Source organism: Trachemys scripta, chromosome 4 (genome assembly GCF_013100865.1).
Source record: "Trachemys scripta elegans isolate TJP31775 chromosome 4, CAS_Tse_1.0, whole genome shotgun sequence".
Classification (NCBI taxonomy): Eukaryota; Metazoa; Chordata; order Testudines; family Emydidae; genus Trachemys; species Trachemys scripta.
The window spans coordinates 93,745,091-93,756,764 of record NC_048301.1 but is presented as its reverse complement, the minus strand read 5'-3'; the positions used below and the strand labels follow the sequence as shown (position 1 = coordinate 93,756,764).

The 11,674-nt window shown below is 47.5% G+C and overlaps 1 protein-coding gene across 1 annotated transcript in view; it reads right to left on the bottom strand.

Annotated features, from left to right (window-relative positions):
* The window catches only part of PPFIBP2 (PPFIA binding protein 2), a gene marked incomplete in the record, with an annotated part of 211,032 nt that overhangs the window by 4,969 nt on the left and 194,389 nt on the right, over positions 1-11,674 (bottom strand). The window contains 3 exon segments of the mRNA XM_034769948.1: positions 192-257; positions 2,478-2,657; positions 3,845-4,033. Coding sequence (XP_034625839.1) covers positions 192-257; positions 2,478-2,657; positions 3,845-4,033 — 435 coding nt within the window.

The following is an 11,674-nucleotide window of genomic DNA, read 5'->3' as shown; positions in this document are numbered from 1 at the left end:
GGCCATCCACTATGAATAGAGGACTGACAACTTATTTCAAAATAAAGATTTTTGAAGTATGGAAATAAGAAGGCTGTAAATAAAGAGTCTATAACGTGAACACTTACTCTAGAGCATTGCGGGTCCTTTAACTTTCACTGCATTCTAGCAGGATAAGTTTGACTTTACAGCAAGTATAAATTGGTACATACCGTGAGGTTGCTTATGCCTTGAGAGAGCACCCCTATTTGCATTACTGTTCCTTCTGAATGTTCCATCTGTAAAATCAGTCAGTAACTATATCAAATCAGACAGCAACTACAATTTTATCCAGAGCATGCATGTATGTAGTGCATGCATCTTTTGGAGGTGATTCTGTCTTGAGAAAAACAAAATCTCAACATAATGAATTACTAATCTTGGAAATGTGCTAACAATTCGTTCTCAAAGTTATATGGAAATAAATATACATATTGTACATACCACCACAGAAAACAAGAGGAAAAATACTCATATGCCAGCATAATGCAGTGAAAATGAGGTTATGATAGGAAGATCAATTTCTGATGAGAAAAGGCATTCCTTAATCCTTTAGTAAAAATATTACACGTACTAGCAAATTTAAGTTTGCTCTCATGAATTTTAGTGCTGTGTGTTACAGTAATATTTTTCAGAAGTCAAAAGCATTCAAGATGCAGTCAATAATGCATGTGATACATTCCTACTAGACAGGCAATACAAGTACTCTTCATGCTCTTACTGATTTTAAAAAGAGAGATAATTTGTTTCAGCACATCCGGTGGCCTAAAATGTAAAGGGGGTTCTGTAGTAGTTCATTAAGAATATTAATTTTCACTGTACAAAGATGTGAATGTACTGTGTTCACTTCCAGGTCATTTTTTCAGCTGGAATGTCATCAATTTTTTTAATATACAAAATATTTTGTATAACAGTTGCACAGTTATATTTAGTAATTTAAAATGGGGTTAGGAATGGTGGAATATTAACGTTAAATCAAATCCATACTGCTTCAGTAAAGTGAACTCTATGGGAGCAGGGGCAGCAGTTGCTTACAAAATATTGGAGTTACTTATTTTCTGTTTTTCAATTGGTTCTTATCAGATATAGACACTAATTTACTGTGGGCGAAAGTCACCCCTGTTCAGAGCAGAATCAGTGGAGACTATGCACTACTTAGATGCTGCTTTTACCTTGTAAGGACACTTCCTTTCAGTAAACATGTCAAAGCATCAAACTACAGTATATTCACTACAGGTACTGACAGCGTTCAACTCTATTAGGATTTGGTCCTCTCTTATTTCCTTAACATAAGTAAGATTAACAATACTATTTTACTTTGTAAACACTAACACAGGAGCCACTATATATGAAATATATCACCCTTTTATCGCTAAAACACATGCTAAAACATTTTTGTTAACGGGGTCCTCTAAATAACACAGTGCAAACTTGCACAAGAAAAGACAGTGGTTAGGTAATGAGTTACTTTACAGATGAGCACAAATGATGTGTTAGGTGTAGTAAACCATGCAAATGAAAAATGAATTGTCATCAATTTTGTGATCATTCTCTTATCTGGTTTCTCACTTAGAATTATTTAATCTGGCTTCTCTCTGGAACAGTCTGAGCTAGTGTAAATTGTCATAGTTCTACGGAAGTCACTGGAGCTATGATAATTTACACCAGCAGAGGATATGCCCATGGCTGGCTCTTGTACACTACAGAAGCTCACACAAGCTCCAACAGCTCCCTTTTTCAGGGTTTGCAGTACTTTACAGACTTTGGCAGGAAGGAGGCTGGATAGAGGTTTTTATGGAAACCTCCTGTTTTTGTGTGTGTAAACTAAATTCCATTACAGAGAGAAAGTGATCACTACATATGTAAAAACAATGGAATTAGTCAAAGTATTCTTTTATTGTCTAATTGATAATGTTCATGTGTTTATATGCTTAAGCATAATTATTTCATAGAGTATGTAATACATTTACGTGGTGCAAACGATGCACTCTTCAGTTAACGTCTTAAAATATACAATCCAGTTGTACTTTTATGAGAATAAAATATAAATTGATACCTCTGTACAAATTGATCTGAATAAGATTTTATTACATTACAAACCACTTATAAAGATAAAATTTCTCTGTGCAGTACTCATGGATTATGTAATTAAAAGTACAAAAAATATTTTTCTACTATAATCCCAAATTTAACAGTCCAATATGTTAACTTTCATAGTGTAAAGGTTTGATGTACCTGAAAAAGGGCTTGAAGATGGACGGGTTTACGCTTACAAAGATAAAAATATTATTCATCTGACATTCTCCGTATAAAAGCGTCCACAGCCCAAATGTACGTTCTCAATGAGTTCATGCGGATGTAGCAGAGATTTTGTTATATGGTAACAAAAGGTTATTGGCAAGCTTTGGAATGCATGTAGAGGATGAGAGATGAGAATGACATCAATCTATTTGTCCCACCTGATCCAGTTTGTCCAATTCCCTATCAGTGAGTTGATTAAGTCCTTTGTATCCACCATAGCTCTTCTGAGTACCATTAGTTGCACCTGGACTTGTGTCCATAGGACAAATGTAATCTGTAGATTCATCAAATTTCTTTTTCCGTAGGTTTCCAAAATGTGAAAATCCAAGTTTCTTTGGCTAAAATAATGAAATATAAAGTTTTACACAAGAGAACCAATTTGTCTAACATGTACAAAATTGTAACTTCAAACTAGATTTTACATGCCAACAATGCACTAATCTTGACTGAAGTCTACAAACTAGAAAAATACAGCTTTAATCATCTGTTGTATATTTCTTACTAAAGGATATAATACAGAATACTGCTGAGATTAACAACACTTGATTATCTTTGCTAGCTATACTACAGTACATTTACTAGGATAATTATGGATTCTCACAGTTAAACTTGTCAAAATAAATCAACAAGTATGTGTGTTGTGATAGTGTTTTGTTTTTTTTTTTTAAATCATGGTTTTCTGTATATTTGCTAATTCACAAAAGGTCTCCCCCGTCATTGGTGTGATTAAGTAGGGTTTGACCATAGCTCAGATTAACATGATATTTTCAATTGGCACCTGGGTGACTAGTTAAGTCAATTGTGCTAGTTATGTAATTTTAAGCAATAGTTCAACTATTTCATTTGGACAATTCATGTGTCTAAAGTTATGCAGGTGCTTAAGTACTTCGCTGAGTCAAGGCCACAGGTGTGGGCTTCAGTACTCTGAACAAGGATGGTCTTAAGCGCTTTCTTAAACTGGGGTCACAGGTAGCAAGCATAGCACTTACCTGTCTGAGAGAGACCCCATTGAAATCAATAGACTGTTTACAAAAATGAAGACACTTGTGCATAGGTATCCACAAGATCAGGTCTACAAACAGCCCTTGCTCTATTTTTGGCTACAGTTAGAGCTGATGTATATGTTCTGCAAATCCTAACACTGTATTAGGCCATTGGGAAAAGCGCAGATTTAACAGACGTATACTTGGCATCAAACATACTGTAGGAACTCAAAAGAAGAGGATTTTTAATTTTCAATGCTATTCAATTCAGAATAATTTTTATGAAACTTGGTTAAATATTTGTTAAAACTGGGAACAGTTAATGATAATGAACAATATTTTGTTTTGGATTGTGTTTCCTTTGAATAAAAGGTTATAATATTGCATGTTTATTTCTTTAGTAAATCATGATGAATTTGTGCTGAATGCTATGTATTAAGAATAACTAAAATGTAACCATAGTGGGAACTGGCCTCCCCCACTTCCCAGAGTTGGCCCCTTAGTCTGTAAGAAAACCAAACTGAATTCACACAGTGGCATACCCGAACTTTAGCAGTGGTGGTCAGAGGTGTGTAAGCTGTAGATTCCATTATTTCTCTTTTTTCTTGTTGTGCTTCTGGCCCAATTAACACATTAAAGTTAGTGGTCAGGTGGCGTCTCAGGAGGGTCTTTTGAGGTGGAATGTTAAGAAGCATTGCCAGTGTGTCACCGTTAAAGCGAGGTTCAAGAATCTATTACGAACAACACAAAAATTATGCTTTATGTAGACAAACTTCTACAACATACATATATACAAACATATTTAAAAAAGTAGGTCATCCTATAATGCTGATTAAAATAATCTCTATGTTCTTAATTACGTTTCTGTCAGACACTATCAGACAAATAAATAAAAGCCTCACTCATTCTCGAGTAACTACTGTAAGTGACAGGAGTCAACTGAAAAAACTTTCCAAATGCCTTTAACTAAACAATATTATGTCAGTATTTGCAGTGGTCCTTACATATAGAGAAGATAGGAAGTACTTGCACAAAAACTAAAACATTTGTAAAGGCAACCCACTGCACTCAAAGTGCCCTTAGTATAGATGTACCCTTAAGTAAAATGTATTTTAGAAACCCACAGCCGTGGTGTGGACATTCAGGATCAGCCTAGAGCGCAGGCTGGGTTGGGTTTACGAGCCTGAGGTATGCTGCTGGTTCTAACACCGTAGCACAAGCCCAAGCCCAAGCCTGGAGACCCAGGTTCTGAGATTTGCTGCTGTGGGTTTTAGAACAGTGTAGATGTACCCTAGCTGCTTGTCATCTTAACTCCCAAGTCTAAACAATTCCTGGTTATTGGCAAAGGTGCCACAGCTCAGTGACCCAGGGCACTTCTTTTTCTGTGACCAGCCTCTGTCTCACAAGTTAATTTTATTTCTTTGAACAGTTCTGGTGATGTTTTATCAATAAGTTAATAAAGTAATTTCCACTGTATAATTTCTTTTCTGTAGCCAGCACCTCCCACAGTTCTGGACATCTGGGCTGCTCCCTCCTCTGAAGCTCAGAGATGCATAAAAGTCTTGGCACTACACCCCCTTTGCGGCAACATGTGAATGCTGGTTCTGTTGCTGCCACCTATTTTCCTCTTTTCAAGATTTTTTGGGGGAAATGGGGGGCACTGTTTTCCCTCCCTAGCCTCTCTCATCCCTGGGTTGGTTTACAGTCAGGTGACTTAACTCACCCTGAGCTCCGCTACCATGCCTCTCTGCTGGCTCCTCTGCACTGCTCCGATGTGGCAGAGCAGCCCAAAAAGCACAGGGCAAAATCTAACTGACGCCCCATCTGTGAGACAGCCTTCCCGGGCTTGGAAGACAGTGAACTGTACCCAGCCTTCTGCCCTGAACTCTGTTAGGTCCTGGGGCTATGAGTCGAAGAGGGATGTGCGGGTGACTTCAACATGGAAAAAACAGACCAGGAGTCTCTGAACAGAGCAGGGAGAGGCTCTAATGATGACGACCATGCCAGTCAGTCAACTCAGGATGCAAGTCCCAATGGGCGACTTGTGGGGGCCACAAATCTCTTCTCCCTCTTCCTTCTCTTCTCCCCCCCCCCCACCCCCCCGCAAGTCTTAAAGTGGGTCCTGAGTGCCCTGGGAAAAGAAATCAGGCTCAAACTATACCCTCCTTCCTAATTTGACCAGGAGGCCTCTAGTGTTATAGTCCCCTCCCCCTGCCCTGGAGGAATGGACTCAGCCAGGGAGGGCTCTAGGGGTACATCTATGCAGTGAAACTCCCCCCAAAGCAGCAAATCTCAGAGTCTGGTTCAACTGACTTGGGCTTGTGGAGCTCACACTCTGGGCTAAAAATAGCTGTATACTTGCTCTGGCACCCAGTGTAGGGGGGAGGGTGTTAGAGCCTGGACTCCAGCCCAAGCCCAAACACCTAGATGGCTGTTGTGAGCCCCAATCAGTTGTCATGGTCTCTGAGACTCACTGCCACAGGGTTTTGAACTCAGAGTTCTCTAGGCCCTAGGGACAGCTGACTGCCAAAGGTCTCACCCAATAGAGCATCTGTGCTCTCAACGCATATAAATACATAAAGGGGAAAAAAGCACACAAGATTCATCAGGTCCTCTGACCTTTTCTCTCTCCTGTGCCTCCGACAACCCTGTAACAAAATCTCTCATCTTTTAGATATGGGAGGAAGAGAACACTTCTTCAGAAGAAAGATTCTTAGGGTTCTACTCCATCTTCTTCAAAAATGCAAGGGGGAATCCAAACCATATTGACCTCAAAAGGCTCAAGTGGATGGAGAGCCTGGCCTCTACTGTGTTATCCCTGTCCCAGGGGATATTCTGACTTCAGGGGATCTGGCGGGTGCATACCTCCGAAGTTCCTATCAGACCTTGTCCCCACAGATGTCTAAGGTTCTCTTACAGCAGGAAGCATTATCAGTACTGGATGCTTCCATTTGGCCTGTCCTCTGACACCAGGGTCTTTACAAAGCTGTTCGTGGTAATGCTAGCCAGGCTCAGGTTAAAGGGTATACACCTGTGTCCCCTTCCTGGGCAGCTTGATCGGAGCTCCATCCCAGGCGCATAGGTTTGTTATCAATATCAAGAAAAGCTCCTTGACCTAGTCTACCAAAGCAGCTCATCTAGAAGTAGCTACAGACGCCTCAATAAAAGACGGTTACTCACCGTTGTAACTGTTGTTCTTCGAGATGTGTTGCTCATATCCATTCCATTAGGTGTGTGCGCGCCGCGTGCACGATCGTCGGAAGATTTTCTACCCTAGCAACACCGGCGGGTCGGCTGTGGAGCCCCCTAGAGTGGCGCCTTCATGGCGCTGAATATATACCCCAGCCGACCCGGCGCCCCCTCAGTTCCTTCTTGCCGGCTACTCCGACAGTGGGGACGGGGGGCGGGTTTGGAATGGATATGAGCAACACATCTCGAAGAACAACAGTTACAACGGTGAGTAACCGTCTTTTCTTCTTCGAGTGCTTGCTCATATCCATTCCATTAGGTGACTCCCAAGCCCAACTTAGGTGGTGGGGTCGGAGTGAGACATTGCTGTGTGCAAAACCGCTGATCCGAAAGCAGCATCGTCCCTGGACTGTTGCACTAGTGCATAGTGGGCTGTAAACGTGTGGACTGATGACCAAACTGCCGCTCTACAAATGTCCTGGATCGGAACTTGCGCCAGGAAAGCAGTCGAGGAGGCTTGGGCCCTCGTGGAGTGGGCGGTGAGGTGCGGTGCTGAGACACCTGCCAGGTCATAGCAAGTCCGGATGCAAGACGTAATCCAGGAGGATAAGCGTTGCGAGGAGACCGGTGAGCCTTTCATTCGGTCAGCCACTGCAACGAAGAGTTGCGTCGTCTTTCTAAAGTGCTTTGTGCGGTCAACATAGAAGGCCAGGGCCCTTCGTACGTCCAGGGAATGCAAACGTTGATCCTGGCGAGTGGCATGTGGTTTGGGATAAAAGACCGGGAGAAATATGTCCTGGTTGATATGAAATGTAGAAACCACCTTAGGGAGAAAGGCAGGATGTGGACGAAGCTGCACTTTATCCTTATGAAAAACTGTGTAAGGGGGCTCAGATGTAAGCGCCCTGAGTTCAGAAACGCGCCTTGCTGAGGTGATGGCTACGAGGAAGGCTGTCTTCCAGGATAGGTACAGAAGTGAACAGGTGGCCAGTGGCTCGAACGGAGGACCTGTGAGTTTGGAGAGAACCAGATTGAGATCCCACGTCGGGACGGGATGACGCTGTTGTGGGTACGTCCGGTCTAAGCCCTTGAGGAATCTAACAACCATCGGGTTAGAGAATACCGAGGACGCGAGTTCCCCTGGGTGAAAGGCCGATATAGCGGCCAGGTGAACTCTAATTGAAGATATCGCCAACCCTTGTTGTTTTAGGGAGAGGAGATATTCCAATATGAGAGGAATGGGTGCCTGCAACGGGGACGTGGCTCGTTGTTCGCACCAACAGGAGAACCGTTTCCACTTGGCCAGGTACGTGGTCCGTGTTGAGGGCTTCCTACTGCTCAGCAGGATCTGTTGGACAGAGTGCGAGCATTGCCGCTCTGCCTGGGTGAACCAAGGAGCAGCCACGCCGTGAGGTGGAGTGATTGCAGGTCGGGGTGACGCAGCCGACCGTGGTCCTGAGATATGAGATCCGGACATAATGGAAGCGGGATCGGTGTCTGAACCGAGAGCTCCAACAGTGTGGTGTACCAATGTTGTCTCGGCCACGCTGGAGCGACCAGAATTACCTGTGCCTGGTCTCTGCGCAATTTGAGCAGTACCTTGTGGACCAGGGGAAACGGAGGGAAGGCATAAAACAGGTGGTCTTTCCAGGGAAGGAGAAACGCATCCGAGAGGGAGCCCGGAGCTCGACCTTGTAGGGAGCAGAACATGTGGCACTTCCTGTTGTCTCGGGATGCAAACAGGTCTATCTGGGGAAACCCCCACTTCTGGAAGACGGAATGTATGATGTCCGGACGGATAGACCACTCGTGCGTCTGGAAGGACCTGCTGAGTCGGTCCGCTAGAGTGTTCTGGACTCCAGGGAGGAACGATGCCGTGAGATGGATTGAGTGGGCGATGCAGAAGTCCCACAGGCGAATGGCCTCTTGGCATAGAATTGACGAACGTGCTCCTCCTTGCTTGTTGATGTAAAACATGGCCGTGGTGTTGTCGATGAGAACTAACACACAACGGCCACGTAGGAGATTGAGGAATGCCTGGCACGCCAGGCGCACCGCCATCAATTCCCGAACATTGATATGCAGGGCTAGCTGGGGTGCAGTCCACAGGACTTGGGTATGGTGTTCGTTGAGATGGGCGCCCCAACCCAGAGATGACGCGTCCGTGACCAGGTGCAGAGAAGGTTGTGGGGCGTGAAATGGCATCCCCTCGCAGACCACATTGTGATCTAGCCACCAGGTGAGGGAGGCCAGGACCGAGTTCGGGACCGTGACCACCATGTTCAGGCTGTCCCGATGTGGACGGTATATTGATGACACCCAGGTCTGGAGTGGGCGAAGCCGAAGTCTGGCATGCCTGGTTACGTACGTGCAGGAAGCCATGTGACCCAGCAGGGTAAGGCACGACCTCACCGTGGTAGTTGAGAAGGCCTGTAGCCCTTGAATGAGGTTCGTGATGGTGCCAAAGCGGTTGTCTGGCAGGATGGCTTGTGCACGTTTGGAGTCGAGAACTGCTCCAATGAATTCTATTCTCTGGGTAGGTTCTAGAGTGGATTTGTCCTTGTTGAGTAGGATGCCCAACTCGTTGAATGTGTGCACTATTGTGTGGACGTGAGCTTGAACTTGCTCCTTGGTGCGACCGCGTACCAGCCAGTCGTCTAGGTACGGGAACACCTGTATCCCTTGTCGACGAAGGTACGCTGCCACGACAGCCATACATTTCGTGAACACTCTTGGGGCCGAGGATAGGCCGAAGGGAAGGACTGCAAACTGGTAGTGCACCGTGTTTACCACGAATCGCAGGAAGCGTCTGTGAGGTGGGTAAATTGTGATGTGAAAGTATGCGTCTTTCATGTCGAGGGCGGCGAACCAGTCTCCAGGATCGAGGGAAGGGATAATGGCCCCCAAAGAGACCATGCGGAACTTCAACTTTACTACGAATTTGTTGAGTCCGCGCAAGTCCAAGATGGGCCGCAGACCTCCTTTGGACTTGGGGATCAGGAAGTAACGGGAATAAAATCCCCTGCCCCTTAACTCTATCGGAACCTCCTCTATGGCCCCCAAGGCCAGGAGCGTAGAAACCTCCTGTATAAGAAGTTGCTCGTGAGAAGGGTCCCTGAAGAGGGACGGGGAAGGGGGGTGGGAGGGGGGGATAGAAGAAAACTGGATAGCGTATCCCCTCTCCACCGTGCAGAGGACCCAACGGTCCGAAGTTATAAGGGACCAGGCACGGTGGAAGTGGGAGAGGCGATCCCGAAAGTAGGGGGCTGGATCCTGGTGGATGACTGGGGCGCCGTCCTCGACCGCACCTTCAAAAGTTCTGCCTGGGGCCTGAAGGTGGTCTAGGTGGCCCTTGGTTCTGGCCGGGTTGAGGGCCGGTCCACCTTCTCCTACCACCTCGCCCTTGCCTCCGGGCCGAGTCTTGTCTCTGGCGAGGCGGGGGGGGGTAGAAGCGCTGAGGCTGCGGCCTAAATGGCCTGCGCTGAGGGCCCACAACATGCATCCCGAGGGAGCGCATGATTGTTCTCGAGTCCTTGAGGCTCTGCAGGCGAGAGTCCGTCTTGTCCGAGAACAATCCATGTCCCTCAAAGGGCAGATCCTGTAGGGTTTGCTGCAGCTCCGGAGGCAAACCCGAAACCTGAAGCCAGGAGATCCTCCGCATAGCGATACCCGAAGCCAGGGTCCGCGCAGCCGAGTCTGCTATGTCCAAGGAGGCCTGCAAGGAGGTTCGAGCCACCTTCTTACCTTCCTCTACCATGGCTCCAAACTCTTCCCTGGACTCTTGGGGAATCAACTCCTTAAACTTCCCCATAGAGTTCCAGGAGTTAAAATTGTAGCGGCTCAGTAGCGCCTGTTGGTTCGCCGCTCTAAGTTGCAGCCCTCCGGCTGAGTAAACCTTACGGCCAAACAAATCGAGCCGCTTAGCCTCTTTTGATTTAGGCGCTGCAGCCTGCTGGCCGTGCCGCTCTCGTGCGTTCACTGATGCCACCACCAGTGAACACGGTTGGGGGTGGGTATACAAGTACCCGTAGTCCTTAGACGGGACAAAGTATTTCCTTTCCACCCCTCTCGCTGTGGGTGGGATAGAGGCAGGAGTTTGCCATATCGTATCCGCATTAGTTTGTATCGTGCGGATCAGGGGTAACGCTACCCTCGATGGGGCATCCGCTCCGAGGATATTCACTATCGGGTCGTGCACCTCCACTACCTCCTCCGCCTGCAGGTCCATATTACGGCCCATCCTGCGCAGAAGATCCTGGTGAGCCCGAAGATCTATTGGAGGTGGGCCCGTGCACGATGTGCCCGCCACTGCCTCGTCCGGCGAAGAAGAGGAAGATGCCTCCGGTGGAACAGGATCCAAGGGCTGGTCCTGGTCTCCCTGTTCCTGGGCCGGAGCATCACCTGCGCCTGGGTCCAGGGCATCAGGCGGTGCGGACACGGAAGCCTCCATGTCCCCTGGTGGAGGCCGAGAGATGGTGGACTCCGGGGCCCTTCTGACAGAGTGACTCGAGCGAGAGGTCGAGGGTATTGGAGCCCCTTGCTCCTGATGGTACGCCCACGGGGTCCAGAACGACCAGTGAGATGGGCCATGAGAATGGTCCTCTGTCATCTCCCGCCAATGGCCCAAGTCCTGTTCCTCGGCTTGCCCTTGAGGGGGATATGCCGATCTCGAGAGGTCCTCCGAGGAGTGGGACACCGATCTCGATGGCCACGGCGGTGCCGAGAGCGTCGAGACGATTCCCGTGGGCTGCGGTGCCGCACGGTGCCGGTCCGGAGATGATCTATCTCTACGCGGTGCCGGCGATCGGTGCCGGGACCGTGACCGGTGCCGATGACCTCGTCGGTGCCGGGAGTCAGATCTGGACCTCGACGAGGACCTGGAGTATGCCCGGTGCCGGGAGCGGCCTCTCGACGTCGAGCGTCGACCGTAGCGGTGCCGAGAACTACGTCTCGACGTTGATCGGTGCCGATGATCATAGCGGTGTCGAGACGTAGAGCGGTGCCGCGAAGAAGATCTTGGCCGCGAGTACGACCGGTGCCGAGGCGATATTCGGTGCCGGGACTGCGAGCGGTGTGGGGACCTGCTTCGGGACCTGGATCGGTGCCGAGGTTCCAGCCCTTGCGATGGAGGGCGCATCAAGGCAGGTTTCCCCCTCGACTGTACCGGGCGAGTCAACGGTGCC